The 27,750-nt window shown below is 35.7% G+C and overlaps 1 protein-coding gene across 2 annotated transcripts in view; it reads left to right on the top strand.

The window, feature by feature from the left end:
- LOC106871710 (A disintegrin and metalloproteinase with thrombospondin motifs 6) overlaps window positions 1-27,750 on the top strand; it is a 294,912-nt gene that overhangs the window by 263,527 nt on the left and 3,635 nt on the right. Inside the window, exons 24-25 of one of the 2 annotated variants that reach the window (XM_052976057.2) lie at window positions 1,091-1,241; window positions 17,485-17,537. In XM_052976057.2, coding sequence (XP_052832017.1) covers window positions 1,091-1,241; window positions 17,485-17,537 — 204 coding nt within the window. The remainder of the gene's footprint in view (window positions 1-1,090; window positions 1,242-17,484; window positions 17,538-27,750) is intronic. The other variant, XM_052976060.2, reaches the window with a different exon arrangement.

The following is a 27,750-nucleotide window of genomic DNA, read 5'->3' as shown; positions in this document are numbered from 1 at the left end:
TTATAGATTCTAGCAGCACAGTTTTCTTTCTGAATATAGCAATTAAATTCTCTTACATGGTGCTGCTAACCTGGCTTTTTCTTTTTTTTTAATTGTGCATTCAAGCATTCTCTGAAATGAAACTTAAGTTCTTCCTGTAGGTTAACAGTAGGTTTGTTTGTGTGTGGCGTGTAACATATTCATACACACATATATCATATGTGTGTAAAATCAGGTGTCTTAATCACTATGCAATATGCCCATGGACATATGGCATAGTGATTAAGAGCATGGGCGACTAATCCCAAGATTCTGAGTTCGATTCCAAGCAATGACCTGAATAATAATAATATTGAAAAATACCTTAGGTATGAGAACCCAGATTTGAAATTTCCCCAAGACACCTGATGAAGGCTGGAGGGTATATCAGCCGAAACATTGTGTTAACAACAAACAAGATGAGAACAATTATCCGTCAAATGTAAATAATGTAAATAATATAAATTATTGTTTTATTAAAATCATTTCTGCTTCCAAAGGAGGTAGAACTGATAAGACTGTTAAAATTCTTGATATTTTCCTTTTATGTCTGGATACCCTTCTGATCACGAATCACTTTGTGCTTTTTACTCTGTCATTTGCATTTGTTACCTGACAGGACTGAAGTGTTTCTAATGCGCTCTATCAGGCTTTACTCAGAGCTGCTGCTGTCTAAGATGGATTGCTTTCACTACAGCTTGCAAAGTCCATGTCTACTCTGTACAGAAATTTAATTCTAAATTACTGGTCTTTTATGTGTAATACCTTCACTGTGGCATGTTGTAGGGGTCCACATCTCACCCCTGCACTTCACAAAAGCACTGCTCTCCAGAATGGTTGTTACTGAATCCATCTTCCTATCTGATCCTCATTCTCTATTTCTCTCTCTCTTCCTATATATGAATGTGTGAATGTAATATATGTATGTGTGAATGTAATATATGTATGTGTGGGCGTTGGGTGGTTGGAGATAAGTGTATTTGAATATATCATTTTATGCATAATTATAAATCAATTTGACTTCAAGATTTTGCATTTTCAAAAAAGAGTATTTTGTTTTTTATCTTCTTAGTGCACCAAAACTTGTGGAACTGGTGACCAGATTCGTCTGGTGAAATGCCTTGATATTGCATCACGTCAACCGACTGAAGATTGTGACCCAGCTACAAAACCGATCATACGCAGAAAATGTCAGATCCAACACTGTCCAAAGAAGAAACATCGTAAGTACACATCATATGTTTCCATTTATTTTATTCTTTCATTGTGCTTTTCTTTCTTTGCTGAAAAATAATTATATAATTGTGTGTGTGTATGTGTGTGTGTGTGAGAGAGAGAGAGAGAGTGAGAGAGAGTGCATGCATATGAATATATTATGTATAATTTATATACAATGCATATATAACATTATATATATAATGTGCGATATGCCTTTTAATGATTTTGTGAGTAAAATGATGATATAAAAATACAAAAGCTTCAGAAGTTATTGATGTTATTCCTGAAATCAAACAACCAAACAGTCTACATTTGCTCAAATGGTCACCCAGTCTAATGCCATGTGGCATTTGCAGAATCGACCCTTTTCCAAGCATTCGGATCAAAACTCCAGTCTACACAACCTTGAAGATGCATTTTACCTCATTTTTTTTCAAATCAGTCTTAAGAGGCCTTACAAAAGGTTCTAGGTATTGTCTGTCTTCCTTTTATTACATCATAAAAGAAAAGCAGCTGTTCTATTTTGAGTAATTTGTCTGAGAACTGCTTCCAATACTAAAAAATAAAAAAATAAAACCAATTTTGTCACCGTAATTGATACAAGCACCAAAAGAAGCAAAAAATAGTAGAAAATGTCTGTATTCGTACTAATATGGGGAAATGGATATAAAACCACGAAAGAAAAGCATAAATATTACAAAGGGTGTGAAAATGTGATTCAATATTAAAAATTATGTATTGATTATTGAATTCCATTCGAATTATAAATTCTTTGTGCATGATTATTGATATTTTGTAGACAAAGCTTACTGATGCTTCCACACTAAACGTGAAATGATGCTATCATTTAATATCCTTAATTTTTTTTTATCTGAATCTTAATAGACTTAGAAATGTATAGATAGTGTTGAAAAGATGTACTATCGTTCTAGTAAACTAGATTGCTCCAGTTATCTCTTAATGGTTAAAATACTATTTAATCTCTGGTATATGCTTAATTATTTTCAATCTGTTGAACCAGAATTCTTTTCAATGGCACTGAAACTGAAATAAGTTCTGAATTAAGCATGTAAAAAAAATAAAGACTATATTTTTCATCTTTAAAATGAAAAATATAGTCTGTTTCTTTCACTCCAGTATATTGTGATGTCAGAAGAAATATTGTTAATGGTTAGCACTTGTATTAATGATATTTAGACTTATGGGTTGGTGAACTTTTATGTTTACAAACACAGTAAAAAGTACTCAATATATAAAGTAGAGTTTTTATATATTTGATGCAAGCTGGAACTTCTTGAATATCTATGCTGAGTTTCACCCTGCCAATTATTCAAACCGTTTAAGCAAGTAAGTAGTTTGGCAATATATAAACAAAGGTGTAGGTAAACATATTTAACATTGATATTTGATTGATTGCCAAAAAAACGCCCCCAAAATCAAGTCAGCTGTTCTATTTGTATACACAGAACACATGGTACATTCATCTATTTGTCTGTAAAAACACATATTTTCATGCATTTGATAATAAAACATGCACAAAAGTAAAGGGTTAGCTTATTGTTTAGTACAAAGGAAAAAATTGTTTGTTTTGTTTGTTTGTTTGTTTCAGTGTATGACTATCATTTGGGGTGTGACAAATTTAGTATAATAAAAAAAAAAAAAAATTTTTAACCAGTTGGTATTTGGAAACCCTTCCAACCGTTCCACATATATCAATGTATATTCACCAATTCTGATATTTAGTTCAAAAGTGCAAATTACTATCATGTGTTATACTTCGGAAAGGGACAAAAATCACATTTTGTAGAGTCATTAATGTAAGGAGATTCCTGTTCCATAATGAAGCAACAGAATTCATATTTGCTATTGTTATCATTACTTAAATTCCATATATATGTTTGGACAGTGAAGTGGTAAGATGGCTTCTTGAGTGTCTGAAAGTAAATGTTTGTTGATAGAATTTTAAAGAGAGATAGTATGTTTAATGATACAGTGTCGTAAATGCTGGAAAGTTTCCAACTTATTTTATTTCACTTCTTCGCAGATTTATTTATATATATTTGATGTTTGAAGAAAATTCTCATTATGACCTTTAAAAGTATTGTATGGTTCCCACTAAAGATTTTACTCTATTATCTAACTTTATGCTGGTGGCTATCTTTTTTACTTGTAAACTAATAATGAGTAATAGAGTTGGTTCTCTCATAGGTATTTTGTATATTGCTGGAAAGGTGTCTGTTGAATACCATTTACCATTTTCTTCCATATCTTGGTTGTATCTAAAGAAATAAGTGTGTTTGGTGTTTTTAGATTTTATTAAATTTTCATATATGTTTTAAAAGTTGCTGAATGATTTAAAAAAAGACAAAAATGTTTTTATCATACTGAAAACATAAACTTCAAATGATTCTAGTTGTTTATACTGTGGAGGAAATTTTGAGGCTTACCTCATTTTCCTGTATTCATTTCATTTAAAGAACATTGAATACATATTTGATTCAATACAATGTAGTGTTTCCAGTAAGGCACTTAATGTACTCCTTTTTTGGATGTTATATTAATGCACATTACTAGAAATTTCAGGGCTGCTGTTTAAGTTTTAGTTTTTGTAGCTTCTTTGGACAGTGCTTCACAAATTATGGAGAAGAGTATATGAATTAGTGAATGCTTGTTCACAAATGAAAAATAGGAATTCTTCCGGATATTTCTGTCAATATTTATTGGGGAATTTCCAAATATCAACTGCTTAAAATCATATCCACATCTTAGTTTTGCCATACCGTGAAAGATCATTAATAAAAAAAATGATAAAAATTCAGATTTTCATTAACTTGAGGATGGCTTAAACAATAATCTCATTCCTGTTGGTGTGTTTCTCACATATACTCCTGAAAAACATGGAAACCTGTTTTGCGACTGAATAAATATATAATTCATGTTTGACAAAAAATAAAAATTGAATAAATCAATGATTCATACATTTTTAACGTTTTTTGGCAATCAATCAAATCACAGTGACTTATCATATTTCAAAGAGTTAATGAGCATTTTTACTTGTACATAGTCACACTGCTTTTTTCTATTGTTTTGAATAATCAACAACATGAAACTCATGCAAATGACTTGAGGAGCTTCATTTGCTAACAACAGTGAAAGTGTGTGTATGTGATGGTGTGTATACACACACACACACACACACACACACACACATATATAGGGAGAACTATATATATATTACATACATATAATTTTAAATTATAGGAATTTCAACCATGTTTCGTGGTCTGCTACCACAACAGCTCCTTTATAGGATCCAGTTAGCTCAAGACATCATCAGGAGGAACCACGTCCGGTTTTGGCCCCTACTCCTCTACCATTTTGACGTGGTGGGGCCACCCCCTTTCGGAGGTGTCTTCAGCTCTGGTGTTGGGTGCATGTCTTCTTTCACTGTTTGTGAATGTTCTAATTCAACTGTGGAATGTCCCTCACTATGGTTATTTTCCAGGAGGTTCTGGCCACACGTCTTATGGTTCATCAACCCGCGTTGTTGAATTACTTTCTTCTGACATACCTTCCCTTGGTGGATTAGGATCCAGTTAGCTGAAGACATCATCAGGAGGAACCATGTCCAGTTTCGGCCCCTACTCCTCTACCGTTTTGACGTGGCGGGGCCCCCCCTTTTGGAGGTGTCTTCAGCTCTGGTGTTGGGTGCATGTCTTCTTTCTTCTATTCCCTGGCCTCTTCGATGCAGCATCAACGAGTGTCAGCGTCCAACTGATTGTCATGTCAAATTCCCCTTTTTATACCTGCTGCTAGGGTCCAGTAGGCAGCCCCAGCAAGTTGTCACATGACACTGTCTAAACTTCCCACTGCTAGGCTCCAGCAAGTAGCCCCAGCAAGTTGTCACATGACACTGTCTAAACTTTAACTGACAATGGAGGGCGTGAAGCCACTTCAGTATCAGCCTGTCTCACCTAGGCATGTTATGACTTTCAAGCCATATTTGGTCTCCCCGCTTCAGCCATATATAGAAGCTGGCTTTTTCGACCGCCTCTTGTATCCTCCTTATCAGTTTTCTCAGCTCCGAGCTTGGTGGACTCTCCCATCAAGGACAATATGTGAATGTTTAGCTTTTGCTGAACAACCTGCACAAAGGGTTTATTTATAATGATCAAACACATGTGCCGTACATTACCTCATTTCCTCCATCAAATCAACATTGTCTGAACTGAACAGGTTCACAGTGTATTATGCGCCAGGTGTCAAAGTGATTGCAGAGCAACATGAGACAAAGCATTTTGCTCCAGAACACAACGCACCACCTGGTCTAAGAATTGAAACCATGATCTTACGATCATGAGTGCAACCCTCTAACCACTAGGCCATGATTCCTCACATAAACAATATATACATATATGAATATCTACATGCATAATCACAAATGCATACACACATACACACACACATCATCATCATCATGATATTCATGTATGTTGTTAGAAGAGATTAAAAGGTTTAGCAACAGATTGCTCTGGGTACACCTTATAGAGTTCTTGCTAACACCTTTCCTACATATCAAGCAGGGCCATTTACCTGATGGGAGAAGGGTCCTGTCTGTTTCTGGCTTATTAGAACCTTAGTCTTGCTGTGATAACCTTAAGGCCCTATGATTCCATGTTTTGCTTCCACATCTGAAATTTCTATCCTAGTTCTGTCACAGAATCTGCTATGAGAGTAAGATCATCAACATGTAGCAGTTCCCAGGGGCAGGTAGTCTTGAATTCCTCTGTTATAGTCTGGAAGATAATGATGACTGAGAATTGAACACTGATGAACACTTCCCTGTACACTAAATTCATCACTGTACTCATGGTTAACTCTTATCTTATGTAACAGAACCTTTATACATGGCTTGTATGACTTTTACAAGCCACTCATCTACCCCAGCTTTCTCAGAGCCCACCATATCACTCAGTGATGTACTCTATCAAAAGCTTTCTCCAAGTCAACAAACTCCAAGTACAATGGTTTATTCTTAACCAAATACTTCTCCTGCAGTTGTCTGACTATAAAGATAACATCAGTAGTGCTTCTCTCCAGCACAATGCGAAGTTGTATTTCATCTAATCTAATTCTGTTTCTAATTCATTGGGCAATAGTTCTTCCCATAACTACCATCACTCGGTCCAGTAACTTGATGCCTCTGTAATTCCATCCAGCTCCCTTATCCTTGTAGTAGCTGTCTATAATGCTGCTACACCAGTCATTGGGGATGACATCTTCCTAAATAACCTGATTAACTATGCAGGTGACAAGACCATATCCTACTCCATCAGATATTTTAAGGATATCAGCAGTGACAGCCAATGAACCAAAGTCTCTCCCTGTCATCAGAGAATGTGTCCAACTGACCCTACTATACTGGATAATTGACAAAATCAAAATGCTGGAGTACTGCCTTTAGTTGAACCCTAGTACTTATTCTATCAGTCTCTTTTTCTGAAGCACTAAGTTATGGGTACATAAACACACCAACATCAGCTGTCAAGCGATGGTGGGGGACACACACACGGCCATACACACACACACACACACACACATATATATATGACAGGCTTCTTTCAGTTTCTGTCGACTAAATCCACTCACAAGGATATGGTCAGCTCAAGGCTGTAGAAGAACACACTTGCCCAAGGTGCCATGCAGTGGAACTAAACCTAGAACCATTTGGTCGGGAAGCGAGCTTCTTGCCACACAGCTACTCCTGTGCCTTATAAATATATATAAGTGAAACTACATGTATGCACACATGTATGTGTATAGGTGTATGTGTGCGCGTGTGTGTATAAATACATATATGTACATGCGCATATATATATATATATATATATATATATATATACTTCATGCATAAATCTCTGAAGATCCTTTTATCTTAATTGTATATATACGTATATATATATATATATATATATATATACACACAGACACACATATATGTGCACATATGTATATATATATATATATATATATATATATATATATATATGCTTCAAATGTTTATGTATATGTGCATTTCCATTTTATGTATGTATATGTACATGCACGTGTGTGTTTGTATATATATATATATATGTGTGTGTGTTTGTATGTGTGTGTGTGTTTGTTTATGTATGTGGGAGCATGAATGGGACAAGGAAAGAGAAAGGCTTATACTAAGTTAGTTGGCAATTGATCAAAAATCTACTGAGATATTAGTGAAAACCAAAACCTTTTGATACTTTCAGATCAACACTTCTTCAAAGGGATGTCACTGGCAAGTTTGTTGCCATAATGGCTATCCTGTGGGTAGGGAGGAGCTACTGTGTCTGCCTTTGTTAGAATCAGTTCTGCATATTGACTAGAGATGGTACAAGAACAAGCTGGCTCTTACCTCCTGTTTGTGCATGTGCAGGTGAGCATGCATGCTTGTGTGTGTATGTATATGCACATGTGGTTTGAGAGGCAAGAAGTGTGTTGTTGCTGATGACAGCTAGAAGGACACATACCAAAGTGATGAGAGAAGAATTATGGTGGTAATTGTAATCAGTGTCATCAAAATAGCACTGGTAATGGCAGTGAAGGAAAGTGATGGAGATGATGACAATTTAGCATTGATGACGACGACGATGATGATGATAATGACGACAATAATGATAATGATATCGATGATGATGACGATGGTGATGTTAATAATTATGAAAGTGATGGTCATAGTGATATTGACTAAGATGACAAATAGTAATGCTGCTGGACAGGATATAAATAGTGATTGTGATGGTGGAGTAAAGTAGGAAAAGGATAAATGATGATGATTATGATAGCAATAATAATGATGATGATGATGATGATGATGATCATCATTTTAATGATGCAGGTAATCTTAGTGTACTAGTGATTATTAAACATTTTTGTTATGTTACTGCTACTGGTGACAATTATGATGAGCATGAGGTCATTAGAATAAACGTGATAGTTCTGTAAACATCTTGATTGTTATTCTCAGAATGGTAGATAAAAGACAAGAGGAGGAGGCGCTATTGATAAAGTGGTGGAGAGGAAGAAATTCTCATCACCAAGCTTTCAGTTGCTGGGAACTGTAAATCTGATATTATAACAAGTGTTGTCAGGTAGTTCAGTAGGATTCTGATTATAAGTAAATGTTTGATGATGGCGGTGGTAATGGTAGTGGAGGGATGGATGTAAGGGAGTAATGGGTGATGAAAGAAAGGACATGGATTAGGCTTGCGTGATTAATTGTGGTGGTAGAGGTAATGTTGGTGTTGATGTGGGATTAAATACGGTCGTGGATTAGAGGAATCTGTTAAGCTGGCACATTAAATGGCTTAATGTATTTAGTTACACTCTTTAATAAATGAGTTCAAGATCAACATTATCTTTTTCTCATTCTGGGTCAAGAATATGAAATACCAGTTAGATACTGGGAGTGGACATGATTATAATCTACTGTCCTGTTTATATCTATCTACTGCTTATCAGGGGTGTCTATGTCACTTTCACCAATCCTAGAGAAATAAGCAGTCAGTCTGTTTATATACTCAGCAAATCCAATGACTACAGAAAACTGGAGTTAATAATTTCCATACTGTATGTTGGTGTTGATGAAAGATTAAATACTATAGTAGTCAGGATGGTAGTTTAGAGGAATCTGTTAAGCTGGCATATTAAATAGCTTGATGTATTTAGTTACACTCTTTAACAAATGAGTTCAAAATCAACGTTCTCTTTTTCTCATTCTGGGTCAAGAATACAAAATACCAGTTAAATACTGGGATGAACATACTTGTAATCTACTGCTTCCTTTCCCCTATAAATATTTATGGACTTCTACTGTTGGAAATAATCAGCTATCAGAAACAGAATAGCTTTTTATTTATGTTGAGATTATCCTTTTCTCTTTTTACCTTTTAATTTATTTTAGTCATTAGACTGTAGCCATGCTGGGGTACCACCTTGGAGAATATTTTAGTTGAATGAATCAACCCCTAGTACTATTTCTTTTTTTGATACCTGATACTTATTCTATTGCCCGCTTTTGCTGAACCACTAAGTTACAGGGATCCAAACATACCAGCATCGGTTATTAAGCAGTGATGGAGGACACACACACACACACACACACACACACACACACACACACACACACACACACACACACACACACACACACACACACACATAATGAGCTGCTACGCAGTTTACCAAATCTATTCACATGACTCTAGTTAGCCTGAGGCTATAGTAGAGGACCCAAGCTGCCACATAGTAGGACTGAACCTGCAACCATATGGCTGGTAAGCAAGCTTTTTGCCACACCTGTACCTATTGGTGAAAATAATGTAGACACTTACAATAATGTAGAAGAATTTGCCATGTGACTAACAATTTATAGTAGACACAGACTGTTGTGGCTAACTGGCATCTGGAACCCAACTGAGAGCTAACATGGTATCTATCTGGATTATATTTCCCCAAAACTCACTTTTATATGTATGTGCATGTGTCTTTGTTCCCCCACCACTGCTTGACAAGTGGTGTTAGTGTGTTTATGTCCCTGTAACTTAGCAGTTCCACAAAATAGAAACTGATTGAATAAGTACTAGGCTTGACAAAATAAGTCCTGGGGCTGATTTGTTTGACTAAAACCCTTCAAGGCAGTGCCCCAGCATGGCTGCAGTCAAATGACTGAAACAGATAAAAAAGTAAAAGATAATGTATCTAGGATTGTATTAACCAATGTGACCTTCCCTTTTTAAAAGTGGAGCATTGGATTCAATGATGACTTTGCTGCTGCCCTTAGCAGATTATAGATGCTTCCTCACTGATTCATGGCTGTAATATTATTGTTTGTTGGTGATGGTATGGGAATGGTAGAAGTAATATTAATGCCATTGTTACTGATAGTATGGAAGTGGTACAATTACTAATAACCCTTTAGCATTTAAATCGGCCATATCCAACCCAAATATTCTGTTTTATGTGTAAATTGACCAGATCTGACTCCTCAGACCTAGCCTACAATGTCATGAAAATAAACAATCACATCATTGGAAACTTGAAGGTAGAAGATAATGCATGATTAATTCAAAATGTGAATAAATAAGCATTGCATTTGATAGAGTAATCTGAATGCTAAAGGGTCAATAGCATTGTTGGGTGATGGTATAATTGATACTGCTAGAAGTATAGCACATAGTATTGTTAATGATGGCATGGTAGTAGAAGAACTCTGTTAATAGTAGTGTTAACCATGATATCAGAGTGGTGAAAATGATATCAGTATTCTTGTTAAAATTGGTATGAATGTAGTTGTAGTAATGTTAATGGTATAGTTCTTCATAGCCTTGCCTTACTGGCACTTGTGCCAGTAGCATGAAAACATTCGAGTGAAGTCCTTGCCAGTGCCGCTGCACTGGCTCCTGTGCAGGTGGCATGTAAAAAACACCATTTGAGCGTGGCTGTTGCCAGTACCGCCTGACTGGCCCTTGTGCCGGTGGCACGTAAAAGCACCCACTACACTCTTGGAGTGGTTGGTGTTAGGAAGGGCATCCAGTTGTAGAAACTCTACCAGATAAGATTGGAGCCTGGTTTCGCCAGTCCTCAGTCAAATCATCCAACCCATGCTAGCATGGAAAACGGATGTTAAACGATGATGATGATGATGAGTATTGGTAACCAGAATACTGTTATAAGAAGTAATGCACATTTTTATAAATAAATTTATTACGTGCGGGCATGGCTGTGTGGTTACAAAACTTATTTTACAACCACATGGTTTCAAGTTCCGTACCATTGCATGGACCTGGGGTAAGTATCTGCTACTATAGCCCTGGTATTGGTTTGTTTATATCCCTGTAACTTAGTGGTTTAGCATGAGACCTGTAGAATAAATACTAGAGTTAGAAGAATAAATAATGGAGCCTATTTTTATTTTTTTATTTTTTTTTTACTGCCCACAAGGGGCTACACACAGAGGGGACAATCAAGGACAGACAAAGGGATTATATCGACCCCAGTGCGTAACTGGTACTTATTTGATCGACCCCAAAAGGATGAAAGGCAAAATTTGAACTCCGAACGTAACGGCAGACGAAATACCACTAAGCATTTCGCCCGGCACGCTAATGTTTCAGCTTATTTGTTCAACTAAACCCTTCAAGATAGGTGGTACCCTAGCATAGCTGCAGTTCAGTGACTGAAGCAAGTAAAAGATAAAAAGTATGCTTACATGAATGCAGAAAGAATATCCTCTTGAGAGCTTTGCAAATATTTATATTTATAAAAGGGTTGATATTAATATATCCACAATTATGAAGTAATTATTTAATAAGGAATGCTCTTTTTAATCGATATAAATCCTATTAACTAATGTAAATCTACTCTCATTTTCCAATCAGGTGCTAAGTGTAATTATTTTATTCATGTAAGATTAAATGTTCACTTTCTGATTATGCGTTAGGTATTAAATGTTTCAGCCTCAGTTCTTTTAATATGCAAACATACACACTGATATGTTGTTATTGCTGTTATTGTTGTAGGATAATCTCAGGTATCACTTGTAGAGCAAGTCTTTGACATGAAGTTAATCAATTTAATGTTAAAGAAATACACAGATTCCCCACACTGGCTTTTTATTCTGCCTCACTAAAAACCATGCCATGCTTTGCGCAAATGTAATTAATTCTGAGTAATATCACATATTCAGGTTTGTTGTAAATTAATTTGGCAATTAAAATCTCTATAGACTGAAGGGTAATGTAAGTCTAACAACTGAAGTATAATGATTTTAAACTGTTTATATCAGATCAGATTTACAATAGTGCAGATTCTATTCAGGTTAGTCAGTACTACTATATTCATTCTAAAGATATCCAGTGTTTAGCATGTCTGATATAAGTCTGATGGGAAAACAGGTCACAATATGATGTGATGTGACTGAGTCAGTTAGAAGAGTTTGGTGGTTTAAGTACGACCATATTATTGTTTGTAATATGAACAAAGGATAACTGTATGTATGATGTTAGTCAAATCTAACAATTTTACCAAAATTTAGAAAATTATATACTTTTCAAGACTATTTTAAATGCAAAAATTTAAAATATAATGCTTGTTTGTTTCTAAAGATATCACTTCATTCAAAGTTAGTAAAGCTTAAAAACATTAATAATGAATCCAGGTAATATATTCTTATCTATTTCTTTACTTGTTAATCTGGCAATTATTTTAATGATTGATAATTATTTCAATAAATAATAATCTGGCAGTTATTTTACATCTTTGTGGTCAGTTCTTGAAAACTCATTATTCTATATAATGGAAAACTATAAATGATTCAAATAATGTGTTATCCATATCAAATTGTGTTAACATATTGAACTAGAATAATAATATGCCAAGGATGTTTGTTAGTCAATAGTAATAAGATCTTAAAACCATTTGATTAATAGCAGAATGGCCTAAAGATAAGTGTAATACTGTTTATTATTTTACAAGCTCTGTATCACACATACAAGCTTATATATAAAATACATATATAGAAAGATAGAAAACATAAGTGGAAGAACATCTGCCCAATGAGGGAACTAGTTTACTTGTTCTTTCACATGGCTCAGTGGTTAGAATGTCAGGCTCACAATTATGAGGTAGCGAGTTTGAATCCCAGAACAGGCTGTGTTGTGTTCTTCAGCAAGACACTTTATTTCATGTTGTTCCAGTTCACTCAGCTGTATCGGTCTTTGCCTTTCTCTTGGATAACATTGGTGGTGTGGAGAGGGGAGGCTGGTATTCATGGGTGACTGCTGGTCTTCCATAAAACAACTTTTCTTGGACTTGTGCCTCAGAGGGTAACTTTCTAGGTGCAATCCCATGGTCATTCACGACCAATGGGTATCTTTACCCACTGGGCAAATATTCATGTACTTACTTATTAACTATCCATGTAGTTGTTCCATGAGAAGCCAAATACACTTTTGGTTATAAACAAATTATTACTTTGCAACAATATCACAAAATCATTTTATATATATATTAGTATATCCTAAACATTTAATATGAATTCACATACCGAATGGTAAAAAGAATACTGTAAAAAAAAACTATTGGACTTGTAGTCATAACAATAAATATACCAATATGTGGAATGACATTTTTAGGCATCACATTGTTGTTGATGAAAATTTCAAAATCTTATTTGTAACAATATAGATATCTGTCTGAAGAAATATGACACTAAATAATTGTATATATTTTCTTTAAGATCAAAAGTTATTTGTATTAAGACATAATTAATTATAAAGTTTAATATAAATTGTTGATAAGCCTGACTAGAGACCAAAAGTTATTAATATAGTAACTATTATTCTTTTTGATTATACACCCAGTTAAGTGGTTGTTTTTGGATAACTGTAAATTATGTGAAGAATAGAAAGCAACATAGAGTATGTTGAAAACAGAACAGTTTCAATTCTTGGTTGTGATGATTATTTGACTTCTTATAACTATTTCATAACCAGATTATTGCTGAAATACACTACTTTTGTTGTAATTAATTTTGGAAATAATGAAGAATTTAGTAAAATAACTTTTATGAACAAGCTGGTGTTAGGAATATATATTAACATGAAATTTTTATGAAAGGTTTTAAGCTAATTTTAAAATAGGAAGTTTATATTGGAGAAACATGGATGGTCTCAACAGGGTTGTTACCAAAAGGGTTAAGGGCTTCAGATTAATATGACTTCTGCTTTACCTTCTATATTACCACCTTAATTGAGGACAATAGCATATCACTACTAAATAATAGTCAAATATTTCATATTTGATTCCACTTTATTTTATCAGTAAATGAAATACATAAATAAATAACAGAATTCACCTTCTTTGGAACTTATTTTATCAAAACAGTAAGCACCAAAAATTTTACACTCTCTCTCTCACTCTCTCTCACACACGCACACGCACACACACACACACACACAGCTAAATGAAGCTAATAAATATTACATGTACTAATTTCTGAATCAAAAATTACAAGCAGTAAACAATGTTTACTTATAAATCAAATTCCAAATGAATATCACAATGCAAAGAAAAGTGTGATAAACATAATTTTTATTGACACTTTTTTTTCAAAAAAAGAGAAAATTTATTTCCTATAAAATTTGAATTATGAAATGATTGTAAAAGTTTTTATTGGTTTTTTAAATTACAAATATTATTATGTTTTATGTAATGTTTAAGAGAGCTGAGTAGTTAGAAAACCAGACTAGAAACTGAAGTTCGTGTGTTAGAGTAATTGCAAAACTTGCATTTATTAAATACTATAACACTTTCTTAATACATTAGCTAGTTCTTGATTTTCTTGTTTTCATTATAACATAAAAGCAACAATATGTTTGATGAGAATCTTTTGTTAATAACTATCAAAAGTATTTCAATGTACACTAAAGACAAGTACTCAGAAATACTGAATGAGGAGAAACACATTTCTGATTGCTATCAACAATTAAAGCTAAATGTAATATAAAGGACTTATAATATACAGTTCTTATATGTAATATTGGTGCACAACTCATAGGGAAAGGGCGCACAACTCGTGGGGACAGAAAGTAGCAATAAGCTAGGTAAGAGAAAGGTAACAATAATAATTGAATGTATTCTTATGTATATCTCAATCAGCATAAGGAAGTATATTTATCTAATTATCTCTATTTACCTACTTACCTATCTATAATCGAAAGGAAATGGGAAAGTGAACAGTAAAAGAGTGATAAAATGGAAAGGCTGCATAGGCATGTCAGGAGTAGTGTTAGAGAATTTGGGGAAATCTAGAATTTTTGAAGAATACAGTGTCTGGACAGCTAACAAGTGACATGTTTAGTTTATTCCATGCCTTGACAATTCTGAGCATGAAAAATGTTTCCAAAAATCATTAGTGTTGCTATGTATTTTGATTTTATAAACATGTCCACAGATAGTAGAGATATTAAATTCAAAATGGCCTAAGTTGATGGAAAGATGGTAGATAATCTTGTGGCTTCCACCAAGTCAGCTGCTAGATGTCAAAAATTTAGTGTGTTGAGGCTTAGAGAATCAAATCACTTAAGATATGATAAGGGACTGATGGAGGCCATTCAACTGGTTGCATGTCATTGGATAGCTTCCATCAGATTGATATTCTGGGCAAGGTGGTGTTTTCAATCTGGTGATGCAAATTGTGTGGATGCACCATAACCATATATAACTTTAAATAGATAATCAGGGAACAGCAGGCAAAGCTCTTACTGAGTGATATTTTAGAAATATGGTTTGTCCAATGCAGATCATTGTTGACGTTATTGCCTAAGTCAGATCCACAAGGTGACTTCTTAAATTTGGTGCTGTGGAGAAATAATGTAAATTCTAGGCTTTCTTTCCCTAATGTATAGTAGTGCATTTGTTTACCACTAGTTTAAGTTGTAAGCCAGCAATCCATTGCTGCATTGTGACTAGACCAGATTGCAAAAAAGACTTATAGTGCATAGGAACAGTTTTGTTTTTAATCTCAAGATACAGCCTGATGTTTGTGTATTTTTTGTGCAGTAACATACTTCAAGTTAATGTCTATTTCATTAATATAAGCAACAAAAAGAATAGGGAACTGTTATGATGCAGTATACACACCTGGTGTAAAATGGTATTGCACAAATAAATAGTTTGTTGTGGTTATCTAAAAATAACCTATTGCAGAAATATATGTTAACACAGAATGCACTCTGTACTACTGGGATATAGGTATGATACTCAGAGTATTCACTATTCAACTACTGACTGTTAAATCAACATACGTCAAGCTAATGCAGTTAACCAACATGATTGAACAAACACCGTCAACTACCCCACTGACAGTTCACTCAGTCCTTATTCATTGTAATCGGTTAATCAATCTCCAGTCATGTGAAACCAAAAACAAATCTCTGCAGGACTTCAGATAGCATCATATAGGATACAAATGTTACCTTAGTACTATGACTATCTCTTTTCAATCAAAAATGATGGACTTCAAATAGTTATAATGATTAACCCCCCCCACTACTGCAGAGAAAGCTTTGTTATATGTCAGTTGTGTAGCAATGAATAAAGGGCTTTGGTGAATCAAAATAGATGATAGTCATCCATGAGCTGCCATCTGTGATTCAAGTGATGTCATCAAGAACCCAAGAAACTAAACGAGTTGGTCACAACAGCTGCAGTTAGGGATTACTCCAAACTATGTTGGTTAAAATTAATTTATGAGAGTTCCTAAAGTTTCAGAGAATCTCTCCAAAATAGGGTTCCATGACTTTGGTGATACAACTAGTGAAACAAATAGAGCAATTGCTTACAGATGATGTGCTGTAACCCATTTTGAACAAGGAAACAACACTGGCAATTTTCAACAGTTTTGCAGGGGAACACTATTATAAAGGTAGGATTAGAAGAGGAGTGAAAGCTGGTGCAGTAGAAATAGGCTGCTGTATTTAAGAAGCAGATAAGTAATACCAACAAGATCAGGGGAAGTGTAATTGTACATATTCTTAAGGTGGCTGTTATGAAATTTGGTGTTAGTGGCAATGAAGATGGTACATTCAGATTTTCAACAGTAAGAACATCAGCATAGCCTCTGGCAATAAACTCTGTGTACTTTTTGGATCATCTATAACCTGGCCTGGAGGGTCTTCTGGAAAAGGCCAACTGAAGAACGAGGGTTCTGTTTCAAATACACATGATTTGTAAAACGAAAATGCATGTGCGTGCGCATGCACACACAAAGTATATATATGCATGTGCATATATACATAAATGTATTCTTATGTATATCTCAGTCAGCATAAGGAGGTATATTTATCTAATTATCACTATTTACCTACTTACCTGTCTATCTGTTTACCTATCTAATTATCTACCTATCTACCTATGTATCTGTCTATCTACCTGTCTAATTATCTACCTATCTACCTGTCTATCTACCTATCTAATTATCTACCTACCTATCTGTCTATTCATCCTTAGCTATCTACCTACCTATCTGACTATAATTATCTACCAACTCATCTACCTGCCTGTGTGTATATATTATGTGTATATATGTATATATATATAATTTTTTTTTTATTTGTTTAAATTTATGTGGACTGCTTCAATGATCAAATATTTCATATTAAATTGCAGAATATCTGGTCATCTCTGGCATGATGGTGTTGATGTTGGTCACATTAGTAGTGGTAATGGTGTTATTGGTGTTGTTGTTACTGTTATAGTTGCTATGTTGTTGTTGGTGGCAGTGATTGGGCTATTTAAACAGTAAAGCTATTAATGAGACACTAGTGTATTTAGTAGAGAAAAGCATTTGTTGTTAGGTAATGTTACTATTTTAATATTAGTTGATGTTTTAGCTCCAAATCAGACCTAGAATCAAAGGCACTCCACTCATAACCATCAATATTTTTGAGGGTATATTATCTGTTATACCAGAAATTACATCATCCAATGTATCCTTTGCTATTTAAGAAAGTAAGGTGTAATTCAAGAGAAATTTGACAGCTATTTCTTGCAGGGTTAGTGACCATGAAGGGACTTCCTTGTTGGCTCACTTTCTAAATGTTGATATTTGAGGTAATATAACAGTGCAGGAAGGAGTGACAAAGATTTATATATAGATCTTTGTTAAATAGCTGTGGGTGGATGAAAATAGCAGATACAATAGTAAGAAATTGAAGTAGGGATAGGGTTAGGGTTAGGGTTAGGGTTGAAGAGACAGAAAGTTCAAAAAGAAATATTTTAAATGGTATTTGTGAAATGTTACCCTGGGATGAGTAATATGATGTAAATAGTTTCTGTTATCACTAATCTTTGATTAATAGTGATGTTAATTGTATAATAGAAAAGTTAATTTAGCTGTTGCAAGATTCAAATTCAGATTACAAAGGCTATAAATTATTCAGCCTATCTTGGATTTCCTTTCAAGATTTCTCAGCTAATGCTGTTAGTGAAAGAAGGCAGGGATAATGATAACAGTATTATTTGTAGAGATAGAACAAGATGGTGGTGTTAGGCCTGTGTAGTAAACGATAATGGAGCACAATAGGTTGTGTGTAGTAAGGCTTTTAAATAACCAACAGAGTTTCTTGGTATTCTACAGAGAAATGGCAATTTAAAATCCTAAAGCTTTATAATGATGACTTATGGCAATTTAAAATCCTAAAGCTTTATAATGATGACTCATGGCAATTTAAAATCCTAAAGCTTTATAATGATGACTTATGGCAATTTAAAATCCTAAAGCTTTTTAATGGTAACTAATAGCAATTTAAAATCCTAAGGCTTTATAATGGTAACTAATAGCAATTTAAAATCCTATGGCTTTATGCTGATAACTTATGGCAATTTAAAATCTTAAAGCTTTATAATGGTAATATATGGCTGACTTTTAATCCATGTTTTACTGTTGTTGCTTTTGTTACTCCAAGAATGGTGATTCTATCTACCCTTTTATACTTTTTGTTCCCTTGTTATTTTCACATTTGCTGCACAACCAAATCACCTTACTAAATATTTTCTTTTGTAATACTTAAAAATTACAAGCTTCTGGAATTGTTATACTGCATATGTTTACCAATTACTAATCTAGAACAATTCAAATATAATTCTAACAACACTAATCTCAGTGAAATGTTTCATTCTTATTCTTCTATATATATAGATTATTCAAATCCATTTAATCTTTATGGACCTAAATTTAACAAAAAGGCCTGCAAAAGAAAGGAAAAAAATGAACCATAAGTAAAAAATATATTAAGTCAAACAAACCCAGTTTAATATTATTTAGTTCTGAGCTAGGTTTGGTTAGTATTAAAAGTTTACTGACAGAACAATGGCAATGTCTCTGCTATGATAGGTCAGAGGCAAGAGTATCAGAGCTATTTATATTGGCAGTGTTTTACCTCACAGTATTAGTAGTTGTAGTAACAATGTGTCATCATCACCATTGTCATCATCACCATTGTCATCATCATCATCATCACTACCACTATTATCATCATTGTCGTTAATATTAGCAGCACCACTATATCATCATCATCATTAGCCCCACCACTACTACAACCACTCTTGCTATTATCACTACCAACATCATGACCACCACCATCATTAGCATCCTTGTCATTATCATCCTTGTCACAAACATCATTACCACCACCACCACCACCACCACCACCACCACCACTATCCTCATCATTGTTGTCTTCATTTTTCATAGTTATCATTACCACTCCACTTCCATTACTGCTGCTATTGTTGTCATAATCATCATCATTGTCATCCTCATCATCACTATCAACACATATTTGGATGTCATTCTTTCTTAGTTTGAAAATTTGAATAATAGATAAATTGTCACCATATCAAGGATTATGAAATAGAAAATCATGGATAAGGGCAAATATGAATTTGTTAAGGCATTTCTCACCTCATCATCCTACTTAGGATGTAATGAATTTTGTTAGTCCCAATTTTTACCAACACTGTTGATCAATATACTTTTCAAAGTAACATTGGTGAAACAGAAGTACCTTCACTGAAATTGGTGGCACTAAGATGGTTCCTGTGAATCCAGTCAATGGAACAGCCTGTCTGCAGAATTAATGTGCAAGTGGCTGAGCACTCCACAGATATGTACACACTTAATGTTGTTCTCAGGCAGATTCAGCGTGACACAGAATGTGACAAGGCTGGCCCCTTTGAATTACAGGTACTACTCATTTTTTCCAGCTGAGTGAACTGGAGCACTGTGAAATAAGGTGTGTTGCTCAGGGATACAATGCACTGCTGGGAATCGAAATCATGGCCTTACGATTATGAGCTGAATATCCTAACTAAATATATATATATATATATATTATGGCTAGGAAGACACCTATAGAGAGATGGAGCAGATGGACCAGAGCCATATGGACCCCTGCAAATGTTCATCAGGTAAAGAAAATGATCGCACATGCACTTCGAGCTAGTATAAGAGTTACCCTAAAAGGCCACATGTTTAAGTTTAACAACAAAATATACGCCCAGGACAAGGGGGCAGCCATCAGCGTCAGCATCGCCGGTGATGTGGCCAACCTTTTCATGGTATGGTGAGACAGAAGGCTTAAGGAACACCTGACATACAACTCCATACTCATGAATATGTACTCTCATTATGTTGATGATATCAACGTAGTGGTAAATGCACCCACACAAGAGAGTACTCTTGAAATAGAAATAGAAACTAATACTATGGAGAGCATTCAGCAAATAGCTAACTCCATCCACCAGAGTATTAAGGTCACGATTGACTACCCTACAAAACACCCTAACCATAGACTACCAGTACTAGATACAGAACTCTGGCTGGAAACTGAAAATAATAAAACCTGAATCCTTCATTCATACTATGCCAAACCTATGGTCTCCAAATACCTGATCCACTGGAACTCAGCTATCGCGGACAATGCCAAATTCAATATAATGATGGCAGACCTCGTCAGAGTAATGCGAAATGTGTCCTGCATGTGTGACCCTACAGAGTTAAAGAGACACTTAGAACATTTCGTTCATCACATGCAGTTCTCAGGTTACAGCCATAAAGAAAGGATCAGAGTATACAAAGGAGCCATGAGGAAATTTGAAACTATCATACGTAATGATAAGAATGGGATTTGCCCACTCTATAGGAGCAAGTCATGGAACACCATTGAAAGGACTAAAAAGAAAATAGGGAAGGCCAACTCATGGTATGATAGCCACAAATATCAGTGTGTCATGTTCGTTGACACTACCCCTAGAGGCGAACTGGCATACCACTTTAGAAGGGCCCTAGACAAACTTAAGCTAAGAATTAAGGTTGTTGAAAGGCCAGGCAACCCTATCAAATCTCTAAGCGGTAGAACCTACCCTTTTAGTAGAACCCCCTGTACTGATAGGAACTGTATTGTATGTAGATTTAGCCCACAAACAAACTGTAAAGCCAGAAATGTAGTCTATAGTATAAGATGTACAGAGGGACAGTGCAGTAACAAGACAACGACGTATGTAGGGAAACAACACGGAGCATAAGAGAGCGGGTAAATGAACATTGGAGGGAACTTAAGGAAGTGAAGAACTCATCGGTTCTGTACCAGCACGCCGAGCAGGAACACGGGAGCTCACTCAACAACATAGAAGTTAAAATCTTGTCTACATATAGAACAGACGCAACGCTTAGACAAATTGCTGAAGCTATGCATATAATAGAAGATAAACCTAGCCTGAATAGGAAATTGGAATGGAACACTAGTACACACCCCCAACACACCACAACATATGACAGAATAAGATCCCCATAAACTGATAACAATATGAACAAAATAGAATACAATACACAGATAAACAAATGGAATTAAATAACTATATACGTTAACAAAATTAAATTAAATACAAAAAAAGAAAGAATAATAAAATAAGTAGGTATAAACACATGAACATAATAAATATAAGCAAATTAAACGAATGTGTATAAATAGGGGATACAGATAATACAGGCACTCCACCCCACACGCACTTACTAAACATAGACACACATGGAGGTATACGCATGTGCAAATAAAGACAGACAATAGGAATACAAAATGGCTGATCATTAGTAAGGAAGACACAAATAAGAAAGAAAAAAACAAAGGACCACTGATGAGGTCACAAAAGTGTGATGAATGAAGTCTGGCCAAAATACGATTAATGCAAAAAATAAAATAAAGCTGAAGCAAATTAACACCAAATATATAGTGCGTGTGTTTTTATTGGCTAAACTGGCAACATGACCATCCCCAAATACAACAATATATATAGAATCGTTTTTTTTTTTGAAAAACATAAATCCAGAGAAGCAGCACACTCTAAGAAGTAGAGCAGTCTATATTAATTATTGGTGAAGGCTGGTTACTCTGGATTTCTTGCTGTCGAGAAACCCAGGGTAACCCTATAAACTGGCCTTCACCAGTAATTAATATATATATCTGATGAGAAGGTTACAATTTTAATATCAAAGATCCCTATGGATCACACAGGTTGTAATCCTTTGAAACATATGTAGGAATAAAGTATGCAATTATTACATGCGTTTTCTCCAATCCTTAAATTCTTAAATATACTCAAATACCCAAAATTTCAAGGAGTTCCTGCCTTAAAAACAGGAACTAAACCACAGTTATTTTGTGTTCTTTGCTACATTGATCTCTATTAACACATTTATTCTATCAGAAGAATTTTTATTCATTAAGATAGAAGAAATACACATAATTATATATATATATACGAACAACCATGCTACGAACAACCATGCTACATGGCAGTGAAACATGGGCTGTAACTGCTGAGGACATACGTAAGCTCGCAAGGAATGAAGCCAGTATGCTCCGTTGGATGTGTAATGTCAATGTGAATACCCGTCAGAGTGTAAGTATCTTGAGAGAAAAGCTGAACATTAGAAGCATCAGTTGTGGCGTGCAAGAGAGACGATTGCGCTGGTATGGACATGTGGTGAGAATGGAGGAGGATAGCTGCGTGAAAAAGTGCCACACCCTAACAGTTGAGGGAACCCGTGGAAGAGGTAGGCCCAGGAAGACCTGGGCTGAGGTGGTGAGGCAAGACCTTCGTACATTGGGCCTCACCGAGGCGATGACTACGGACCGAGACCTTTGGAAATGGGCTGTGCGTGAGAAGACCCGGCAAGCCAAGTAAGATCGTTGCCAGTGCCCCTGGACTGGTTCTTGTGCGGGTGGCACATGAGATGCACCATTTTGAGCGTGGCCGTTGCCAGTACCGCCTGACTGGCTCCTGTAGGATTTTCGAGCGAGATCGTTGCCAGTGCCCCTGGACTGGCTTGTGCGGGTGGCACATAAAAGACACCATTTCGAGCGTGGCCGTTTTCGTGCGGGTGACACGTAAAAGCACCCACTACACTCTCTGAGTGGTTGGCGTTAGGAAGGGCATCCAGCTGTAGAAACTCTGCCAAATCAGACTGGAGCCTGGTGTTGCCATCCGGTTTCACCAGTCCTCAGTCAAATCGTCCAACCCATGCTAGCATGGAAAGCGGACGTTAAACGATGATGATGATGATGATGATATATATATAATTGTCATCATCATTTAACGTCCATTGTCCATGCTGGCATGGGTTGGATGGGTTGGCTAGAGCTGGCAAGCTGGAGAGCTGCACCAAGCGCCAGTTTGATTTGGCATGGTTTCTATAGAGTGTCCTGAGTGCTTTTACATAGCACCACACAAATTCTTTATGTGGCCCCAGCACAGGACTCTTGCAGGTCAATCGTCTTCACCAGGGGGAGTGGCCTTAACTCTTCTGCTGTGGAGTACAGGCCTTCCTGAGTACAGCAAGGCACCAGGCACCTCAGTCCTTTGTCACCTCATCTGAAATGTTCAGTGCCCTAAAGTTGTCCTTCAGTACTTCAACCCATATCTTCCTGGGTCTCCCACTTCCACTTGTTCCATCTGCTTTGAGAAATCAGCACTTCTTTATGGAGCTATCACCATCCATCCACAATATATATATATGTATATCATGGACTCTCTCGTCATTAGATGACGTATGTGTGTATGGCAATTTCTCACCGAACAACCACACAGATGATTTCTTTATAGTGATCAAATGTTTGTGTACACATAAGATCACTCCCTTCATCAAATTGACATTACCTGTACAGGTGCACCATGTGCCACATGTCAGATGATGAAATGATTGAAGAGCACCGTGAAATGAAGGACTTTGCTCAAAAACACAACACAATACCCGGTCTGGAAATCGAACTCATGATCTTGCAATCATGAGCGCAACACTCTAACCACTAAGCCATGTGCCTTCACACACACACACACACACACACATTCTTTAGAGGCATTTAGATCACAAAAGTGTACAGTTATATATGAAAAAATATATCTGTGTGCAAACATAGCAGTTCATGAACAGGTATGTAAAGATATACAAGTGCACACATGTGGGAGCACACATGTTTTTGTGAATATGTACATGCATACACGTTTGACCAAACAGGCAATATAGAAACTGAAGGCCAAGGCTGGCCCTTATTTTATTAGTATAATTTAAAGAAAAACAAAAGCAGGAGGAAAGAGAACATGCAAACCTCTCTATCTCTCTGATTCACATGCACTCGTACACACATATGCAATATACATACATATATATATATATATATATATATATATATATATATATATATATATGTTGTTGTTGTTGTTGTTGTTGGCACTCCGTCGCTTACGACGTCGAGGGTTTCAGTTGATCCGATCAACGGAGCAGCCTGCTCGTGAAATTAACATGCAAGTGGCTGAGCACTCCACAGACACGTGTACCCTTAACGTAGTTCTCGGGGATATTCAGCGTGACACAGTGTGACAAGGCTGACCCTTTGAATTACAGGCACAACAGAAACAGAAAGTAAGAGTGAGAGAAAGTTGTGGTGGAGGAGTACAGCAGTGTTCACCACCATCTCCTGCCGGAGCCTCGTGGAGCTTTAGGTGTTTTTATTCAATAAACACTCACAATGCCCAGTCTGGGAATCGAAACCGCGATCCTATGACTGCGAGTCCGCTGTCCTAACCACTGGGCCATTGCGCCTCCACATATATATATATATATATATATATATATATATATATATATATATATATATATATATTACATACATATATATGTGTGTGTGTGTGTGTGTGTGTGTGTATGTATGTATAGATAGAAAGACAGATACATTTGCACAGTTTTTAATCTCTCCGAAGCAAACGAACGAGACCTAAATAAAACAAAGCTGAAGCGAGCTAGCTGTATACATTTTACATGTGTGTTTAAAAGTAATAATAATGATGAAGAAAGTGATTGTGGTGGTGGTAATGATAGTTATCGAAGATGGTAATGGTTGTGGGGATGATGATGACGACGTTTATTAGCAGTTTCTTTCAATACAGTTGTAATTGAGAAAAAAAAAAGATGTAGCTGAGCTATTTTCTCACTGTTCATTATTGTATTTACTACAATAATGAACAGTAAAGATGGATGAGGAAAGTAATAAGAAGGAAGTGTGGATGATATGTTTAGGAAAGAGAGAGAGAGATAAAGCATGTATCTCTCTCTCTCTCTCACACACACACAAAGATAGAGAGGGAAAGTGAGTGATAAGGTGGTCTGAGAGAATAGAAATATGAACAAGTTAATTAATATGAATGAAACAAAGTAAACGAGTAAATTTTTTCCCAAGGTCTTTACTATAGCTTTGTTAAATGATCTCTCTGATTAGTAACCAGAAACTGTCAACTTTTCTGCTTGGTAATTAAGCTGCATGGGGCTTGCATATGTCTTTATTTATAATTAGTTTTGTTTTTAGTGTTGTTTGTTACTGAGTTTGTAGCTTTGAACGTCAATCTCTGTAGACTCATGCATATTCACACACACCCACACATACCATGCACCAATCTAAGCAGCTTCTAGTTCCTATAGAATCTATATATATATGTATAGATATGTGTATGTATGTTGTGTCTTTTACTTTTTTCAGTTATTGGAATGTGGCCACACTGGGGCACATCTTTGAAGGAAATTAGTTGAACAAACTGGCTCCAGTACTTAATTTTAAGTCTGATACTTATTCTAGTAGCTGAAGTACTTATTTATGGAGATGTAAACAAACTAACACTGGTTGTGAATTGGTGCTGGGGGACAAACACAACACTCAAATATATATATACATATATATGTATATATACACACACACACATATACCCAGAACCATAACAGCTTAGGAGTGAAATTTAGGATTTCTTGTTTTTTTGTGAATTCATTTTGATGAAACTTCCCCCCGGCCGGTCTTCACATTATGGCAACACCATTGTTATGTTTTCATTATTCTGTTTAACGTCCTCTCCTTTTTATTTCAGTTTTTGGGTGAACCACGCTTTTGAATAAAAATAGCCCATCTAGACATTTTTTTCAGAAAATGAAGAGTAATGATAGATATTAAGCATACATTGAGTATATTTTTAACAGAAAACCATAATAATATTATTACATTTATTGATGTAATGAATTATTTAGCTACATGAGTACCATTTCGAGGGAGAACTTCAAAAACCCTGTTACTCATGGAATCCATCAATTTCTTAATAGTAGCAGGCAAGACTGCTTCTGCAACAGCTTTTGATGGTCGTCCATAAGACATCTTTTGATGTAAATTGGCATCCATCAGCATAAACACTTTGTCTAATGATGGACCAAAGATTTTCGACAGGGTTGAGATCTGGAGATGCTAGTGGCCACACCATCAACCTTTCACCTTGTATGCCATTAGACTCTAGGAATATTTGGGTGATTCTAGCAGAGTTGGAGGGAGCATTGTCATGCACGAATATGAGATTCTTTAGAAGTGACAGCTGTATGTGATCAAGTCAGGGATCTAAGACCTCCTTCAGGGGATTGCAGTAGGCAGCTGCGGTCACTTTAACCTCTTCAGACACCCTAACTGGGCCAACAAGTCTGTACCCAATGATACCAGCCCACAACTTGACTCCTCTATACTATTGTTGATGTCATAAATATTGGTGATGCTCATCTCCAAAACAGTCTCAACCATTTGTCAAACTGTCAGATTTGTCAAGGTTTGCCCTGGTTTGGTTGGTGAACAGAACACAACTCAAGTCTAATGTCATGTACTTTTGGGAGCCATTGAAGCCACAAACTCCTGTGAGGAGGCAGTTTTCGCATGGAAGCCATGGTCTTGAGGATGCAATTTCTTGTGATTTTTGGTACATGAGAAATTCCAGAGATGGTGAAAATGTCTTTGCTTGTTTGTCCAGGTTTCCCTTGTAACTCACGGCCAATATTCCTTAGATCTCTAGCTTTCACAGTCTTGGAGGTCTCGCAATCGGATCATTTTTCTCTTGGTGCTCATGTGGATAAATAATTCATGATGTCAATAAATGTTAGAATATTATTATGGTTTTCTGTTAGATATATACTCAACGTATGCTTAATATGTATCATTACCCTTCATTTTCTGAAATAAAATGTCTAGATGGGCTATTTCCATTCAAAAGCTATTAGCATGGTTCATCCAAAAACTGAAGAATCTGAATTAAAAAAGAAAAGACATTACACAAAATAATGGAAACATAATGATGGTGTTGCCATAGTGTGCAAACCAACTGAGAAAAGTTTTATCAAAATTAATTCACAGAAAACCAAGAATCCTAAATTTTTCACTCCTAAGTTATTAGTGTGGTTGTGTGTGTGTGTGTGTGTGTGTGTGTGTGTGTGTGTGTATATTCTCTCTGTAGAGGCCTGATGGCCACTTTCTTTCATCTTTTAAAAGGTATTTACCTGATTTTCTAAGCTGTCTTCACAGC

Source organism: Octopus bimaculoides, chromosome 2 (genome assembly GCF_046866305.1).
Source record: "Octopus bimaculoides isolate indiv1 chromosome 2, ASM4686630v1, whole genome shotgun sequence".
NCBI lineage: Eukaryota > Metazoa > Mollusca > Cephalopoda > Octopoda > Octopodidae > Octopus > Octopus bimaculoides.
This window is presented reverse-complemented; position numbering and strand designations above follow the sequence as displayed.